The sequence below is a fragment of the Salvia hispanica genome, chromosome 4, assembly GCF_023119035.1.
Source record: "Salvia hispanica cultivar TCC Black 2014 chromosome 4, UniMelb_Shisp_WGS_1.0, whole genome shotgun sequence".
Classification (NCBI taxonomy): Eukaryota; Viridiplantae; Streptophyta; class Magnoliopsida; order Lamiales; family Lamiaceae; genus Salvia; species Salvia hispanica.
In genome coordinates, this window is record NC_062968.1 from 37,881,116 (window position 1) to 37,888,295 (window position 7,180).

Sequence of the window (7,180 nt, forward strand, 5' to 3'; positions counted from 1 at the left end):
GTACTATTACATAATTGTAATATAATTTATTTTCTTAACTTGAAAAATAATGCAATACGATTACATTTTTATGTGTATAATATTATCATATTATGTTGTCAATATAAGTATATATACTATAGTAGTATATGGCAATCCAATTATTTATGTGGTCATTTTCAAATTTAATATTTACATAAATATTAAATTAAGTATCTACTTTTGGAGAGTGAGTGTACAAAAATGTCCTTTAGACTTTGGGGGCATTTTTGTCCAAAAATTTAGTCATAAGTTGAAAAAGCACCTTAAATGAGCAATTAGTATAGTCTAGAGATCGCAAATGATATTTGCAAATATAGGGATCCCAAATGTTCGTCGCTGAAAATATAGAGCCTAAAAATGTAATTCACTCTTGATTTTAATGCATCGAGGCCCCGAATTCTGTTCTCCAGCATTCAACACATCTCAACGTCTACACCTTCACCATAAGCATTACGCACCACACTCGCTCTCGTTCTCGCTCATCAAACCCGTGCCCCTATAGTTTAGTCACAAAATCTGCTTGTGTATTTTTATTGTCACTCTCGATTTACCCCAATACGAATCTAAAATCACCAAATTTGTCTTTGCTTCTTCTTCATCTTTCTCCTCCTCCACAGTCTATATTATCTGTACCAAGTTAAGAGTTTCAATACAACTCAGAATTGCTCTTTTTTTTAACTTGCAGCAGCTATAGCTGATCGATTACTTCCACATCTCTCGATCGCAATGGCATTGGTACGGTAGCTACTGGATCCAATTTCTGGGCGCTTATTGTCGATCCATTGATCGAGGAAATCGGTTGCTTAGGATCGCCCAATTTCAAATTGTAGGTTCAGTTTCACCCCTTTCGTCGCTTCCCGTCCTTTTAGATTTTGGAATTGCACTCAATTGATTACTTGCTCATTTTCGGCTGGTTGTAGGTGGCACTCATTTAAACCCTGAAAAATCTTCTTCTCTAACTTTATCAGAATTCTGCATCTTATACACGATTTTCAGGATTTGATTTAGCAATTGTACGTATGTGTGAATAATGTACTGATATGATATTTCTTAAGAGTTTTGCTGAATTCGGGCTTTATATTGTATTTATCGTTGTCTATTCTCCTAGTTGATCCATTTCTAGGCAAGAATGGCCACTACACCCACCCAGGCCCGCCTTGCTACCGGTGGTGTTCCTTGGAATCAGGATGCTGAGTCATTGTTCAGGATGAAGCCCATTTCGGAAATCCGAAATGTGGAGGCGACCACCAGGAAGCAGATCCAGGAGAAGAGCGAGGAGCTCCGCCAATTGGTTGGTAATCGCTACCGAGATCTTATTGATTCTGCCGATTCCATTGTCGCCATGAAGTCTACTGGCGAGTCCATTGCTGCGAATATCTCGTCCATCCACAATTCCATCCTCTACTCGCTGTCTTCCTCTGATGTTCCGAGGTCCCCACATGACTCTCTTAAGCCCGTGGGAGCCCATGATTATGGAATTGCCTGCCGTGTCAAGTACCTTGTGGACACCCCAGAAAACATTTGGGGTTGCCTTGATGAATCAATGTTCCTTGAATCCTCTGCCCGTTACATCCGAGCAAAACATGTGCATTTCAACTTGCTAAACTCTAGGGAGAAAAAGAATATCCAATCAACTTTCCCTCTGTTGCAGCACCAGTGGCAAATAGTCGAAGGATTCAAGGTTCAGATTTCTCAGAGGGGCCGTGAAAGATTGTTGGATCAGAGTGGGGATCTTGGGATCCGGGCCTTTGCTGATGCATTGGCTGCTATTGCCATCATAGATGAACTTACACCAAACCAGGTTTTGACTCTGTTCATAGATTCAAGAAAATCAATCATGTCACAGAAGTTAAGTTCATGTTGTCGTGATGCCAATGCTGATGGCTCTGAAGTAATTTCTGTCTTCTGTTACATTCTAAGGATAATTCAGATTACTATATGCCAAGTTGGGGAATTATTCTTGCAAGTATTGAATGATATGCCTTTGTTCTATAAAACTGTTCTGGATACCCCACCCGCTTCTCAGTTGTTTGGGGGCATACCAAACCCTGACGAGGAAGTTAAACTGTGGAATTTATTCAAGGAAAAGCTGGAGTCGAGCATGATATTGCTTGGTCGAGATTTTATTTCCAGCACTTGTTCTGATTGGCTGAGAAATTGTGGGAAGGAGATCACGAGCAAGATTAATGGATGTTACTTGATTGATGTAATTGGCAGTGGTTATGACCTCTCATTGGCTGAGAAGTTGATAAGGGAGACAATGGATGGTAAACAGGTTTTGGAAGGCAGTTTAGAGTGGTTGAAGAGCGTTTTTGGGTCTGAAATTGAGTTACCATGGAAAAGGACACGTGAGCTTGTACTAGGTGAAGATTCTGATATATGGGATGACATATTTGAACATGCTTTTGTTCAGAGGATGAAAGGGATCATAGACTTGCGATTTACTGAATTAAATGGGGATGTTAATGTTGTGGAGTCTGTCCGAGCAATAGCAAAACCTTCTACTGATCATGCTGATTCTCTAGATTACTTAAATAAATTCCAGAATGGTGGTGGGGTTTGGTTTATGACACCAAATGGTAGAAAGCCAGGGTCTACTCCGAGCTCCAAATCACACCAGCCCCAAGAAAGTGATTTCCACAGCTGTCTCAGCACTTATTTTGGCCCTGAAGTAAGCCGGATTAAAGTTGCTGTCGATAATTGCTGTCAAAATGTTCTACAGGATCTCTTAAGTTTCCTTGAGTCCCCTAATGCACACCATAGATTAAAGGACTTGTCACCTTACGTGCAGAACAAGTGTTATGAAAGCCTTTCATCCATACTAATGCAACTGAAGAATGAGCTCGACTGCCTATATGGTGACTTAGAAAATAAAAATAAAGATGATGCTTCCAAGCATTCTCCTGCAATACTTGTTGAGAGATCATTATTCATCGGGAGACTTCTCTTTGCATTTCAGAAGCATGCTAAACATATCCCTGTGATACTTGGTTCACCTAGGTCATGGATAGGTGAAGTAATGACTGCTGTCTCTAGTCCATCCCCCATTGGATTGAAACATGCTAGGGTGGCAACTGACTCAGAAGTGATAGATAGTCCTGGAAGAAGAACTCCTGATTCCAGCAGGAAACAGACTTCTCTGGTAGCGTCCGCTTTATTTGGAACAGATGATAAGTCGAGCTCACAACTTCAAGAACTACGACAGACAAATCAAGATCTTTGTATCAGAGCTTACAACCTGTGGATATCATGGGTCTCTGATGAACTTGCAACTATATTCTCAAGAAACCTTGACGGGGATGATGCATTGTCATCAAATGCACCAGTCAGAGTAAGTGACTTTCTTGAAAACCATAACATCTGGTCCTCCTATCCAATGGGTGGTTTACATCTCTTATAGTTATAGACTTGTAGTCATGGGGCTTATGTGAATCTGCATTACACGAATGAATATTTCAAAACATGTAAATCAAAGTAACATTTTATGTTAAAGATGAAACATAAGAAGGTAATTTGATGTTCTAAATTGTTTCCAATTATATGACAGGGTTGGGAGGATACTGTAGTTAAGCAGCAAGAACAATCAACTGAAAGCCAGTCTGAGATGAGGATATCTCTCCCTTCGATGCCTTCTTTGTATGTGACATCAATTTTATTTTATGCATGTGAAGAGGTTCATCGTGTTGGTGGCCATGTGCTTGATAAGCAAATTCTGCAGAACTTCGCAAAAAGGCTTTTTGATAAGGTATGCAGTGACTCTCTTGTTAGGCTATATATTTGGGGGCAGCTTTGTAATGTAACTTTGGGGTTTTGCCTTGTAAGAATTTATTTTTTCTGAGGAGGAGAAGAGGACTAGCTTGAAATATCTATAGTTGTTTAGCATGTTGCTCAAATGATGCGCAAAACTGCATTCTTAGGCCTGTCCTCCTCATCTGAATTCAGAATTTTGTGACCTATTTGTGAACAGACTGGTTTCTATATGCTCATCTGCAAAATGACAAGTCTACTTCCTAAGTGATGCTTATTTAGTTTTAGTTTTAGTTTTTTTTTTTAAATATATATACATATATATATTACTGAGCTGTCATTGTAATAACATTCATATTCTTGCATAGGTTGTTAGGATTTATGAGGATTTTCTGTTAGCCGAAGAAGGTCATGGGTCTCAAGTATCAGAGAAAGGTGTTCTACAAGTTTTATTTGATTTAAAATTTGCTGCTGATATTCTGTCTGGGGGTTATCTGAATCCAAATGAAGGGCTTTCTGAAACTGCAAAAACTCCTTTTAGAAGGAAGCAGAGAGCACCACAACCCAATTCAGTTGTATCAGAGCATACAAAACAGCTGGTTAACCGCCTTTCTCAGAGGCTGGATCCCATAGACTGGCTCACGTAAGTTGTAGGAAATATGACCTCTTTCCAAGGGATATCCTTTAAATATATCAAGAGTGGCCGATTGAATTGTTTGCTTATCCCTTGTGGTCATTGTGATACTCACATTGAAATACTGCATGGAAGAAAACATTTTTAAGGACATCTAACAATTTATTTATACAATAGTTCAAATTGTGTCAAGCAGGTATGATTTTGTGGTGGGGATTGGTGGAATATATTGTATCATTCTGCAGGTTTTTTTTAATCATTGCCATGCTTGTACTGTTGAAATTTTATGTGCACAAGAATCTGTTGCTTGCTATTTAGTACTCCCCTATACCAAAGAAGATATCACACTTTCCTTTTTAGTTTGTCCCACAAAAAATGTCACGTTTCCTTTTTTTAGAAAAAGTTCTCTTACATCAATATATAAAAATATATTTTCTATCTCCACTTAACACACATCTCCCAAAATCCCGTGCCGTCACCCAAGTGTGACATCTTATGGGACGAAGGGAGTACTACTTCATAGGACCAGGACTATGTTGTTTTGTTTCTCCCACACTGAAATATTTAATTTTGTAATTTATACCTGTAACTATTGGTCTATCTTACTGAGTTATTTTAATATATCTAAGGTATGAGCCATATCTGTGGGAGAATGAGAGACAGGCATACCTTAGGCATGCTGTCCTCTTTGGATTCTTTGTGCAACTTAATAGGATGCATATGGACACTGTGCAAAAGCTCCCTACCAATTCAGAATCAAATATCATGCGCTGCTCCACAGTACCTCGTTTCAAATATCTTCCTATCAGGTGGTCAACATTCTCTTTCATGAAAATACTTTACTCGTTCATGTTCATGGATCCATTTGCATCAATATTCGTTTTCTATGATACTAAACTTTAACTTTGACTTGCAGGTTTTATTTCAATTTGCCAACATCCTCTTGTTGCCTCCCAGTTTCTATTTGAATACTTCCTTACCAATTGCTTTACTGAATATTTCTAAGCTTTGTATATCATGCAGTGCTCCAGCATTGTCTGCAAGAAACGCAGTGAGGACATCAGCATCAACATCTACGGACGATGTATACTCGAGAAATTCCTGGAAGAGTTTCACAAATGATGATATAACCCGGAAAAGTGATGTAGAGGATGACTCGAGTTTGGGGGTGGCTGCTCCGTTTTTGAAGTCCTTCATGCAGGTGCAGTTTCTAATCCTTGGTGCCTAGTCTTGGATAATTTCATGTTTTGGTTTGTGCATCAGTATAAGAGTGTAATGCCAACATTCCCCACGGTTTCGGTCGGGTTGTCCGTCCGCCAATACTTATCACACATACTTTTTACTACTTTTGGTAATGGATCCAACATTCCACTAACTCATTCCACTCACATTTTATTATGAAACTAATAGTATAAACCCACGTTCCACTCACTTTCCGTTATAGTATTTCTTAAAACCCGCGCCGGCCAACTTGTGACAATTAATGGCGGACGGAGGGAGTACTAATTTTCGTCATTTGGACCTTATAATAAACTTTGACACTAGTCTTTTTGAATTATTTTTTTCCATTTTTTTTCTAGATGCCTCCATTCATCTAGAGTCTAGACTAGGCACTTACTGATGGACTGACATCAGTTTCTCTTCATAGAAATAATTTGCAAGTCTGATTTTCAGTTGTTTCTGCAGCTATACAATTGTTTGATAGAAAGTAGAAACTTCCCTATAAGCCACACTGTATTTAATATATTTCATGTGCTACAAACTTGAGCAAGTAGTCGATGTTATTTTTTCAGTAATTGCTATACATGTATAACACTTTGGTTTCACCTAATGACTTTTCCTGTTACAAGACAACTCTAATAACTCTTCTCTATAGACTTCCAGCACACAATGTTAGTTTGTTCTCTGCTTCTTTTGTGGTTGGTCTAAGATTTTGATTTATTAGAACTGATTTGGTGTCAGAGGATTTCCCTTCCCATCTGAGCTGAGGAAATTCATGTTGATTTTTTCAGGTTGGTAGCAGATTTGGTGAGAGCATAAGGCTTGGATCAATATTGACAGATGGGCAAGTGGGAAGGTTTGGTGACATGTTACCCGCTCAAGCGGCTGGGCTACTTTCGTCCTTCACAGCTGGGAGATCAGATTCTTGACCTAATGCCTCCATGGATCCTTGAGAAGTGCCAACCAGACACGATTGTTTTACCAATTCTCATCACTGGAGAACTGCATAAATCTAATCTGATCCGTTACAATGGAGCCCCAATAGTTGCCAATTTCTGGTAAGTGATCAAAGTATAAATCATTTGAATGTCTGATGTTACTATCAAATGCCAGATCCGTTCTATCCATGCTGTGTTCGAGATATATTATGGATTGAGTTACTATACTTTTGCATACGTTTCACAACTTTCAAGCATGTAGAAGTACAGAACTGCTTGACTCTTGTAGTTAGTATTCAAATGTAGTTCTGGCGTTTTTGTTATTTTTATTGTTTATTATTTTTTTTAGCGCTGAGAGGATCATGAAATGATTATTAGGTGTTGTAACAATTGTTTCATAGTGACGTTTTGATTCTCACACATCTATGCAAATGCACCTATTAGTAAATGAGCTCTCTTTTAGGTGTAACTCGTGAAATTCACTCTACATCGTTTTTTATAATACTATTGTTTTTATGATAGCAATATATGAAATAGTTTTTATATCAATATTTCTGTAATTAATTTTATTTGACTAAATTAACTTGATGGTACAATTTAAATTAGGGTTATTAGCTCG

The 7,180-nt window shown here is 38.3% G+C and overlaps 1 protein-coding gene across 3 annotated transcripts; it reads left to right on the plus strand.

Moving 5' to 3' along the window:
- Window positions 1-440: 440 nt before the first annotated feature.
- LOC125222114 (conserved oligomeric Golgi complex subunit 1) lies at window positions 441-6,979 on the plus strand. 3 transcript variants are annotated; one of them, XM_048124570.1, is made up of 8 exons: window positions 441-847; window positions 942-1,034; window positions 1,130-3,352; window positions 3,569-3,766; window positions 4,137-4,411; window positions 5,032-5,211; window positions 5,426-5,603; window positions 6,415-6,979. In XM_048124570.1, exons 3-8 carry the CDS (start codon window positions 1,151-1,153, stop codon window positions 6,550-6,552), a joined length of 3,171 nt encoding a protein of 1,056 aa, XP_047980527.1. In that variant the 5' UTR covers window positions 441-847; window positions 942-1,034; window positions 1,130-1,150; the 3' UTR covers window positions 6,553-6,979. The 3 variants fall into 3 exon arrangements, with proteins under 3 accessions (XP_047980527.1, XP_047980525.1, XP_047980526.1); XM_048124569.1 differs by lacking the exon at window positions 942-1,034 and having other exon boundaries at window positions 452-522; window positions 707-847; XM_048124568.1 differs by lacking the exon at window positions 942-1,034.
- The last annotated feature ends 201 nt before the right edge of the window (window positions 6,980-7,180 follow it).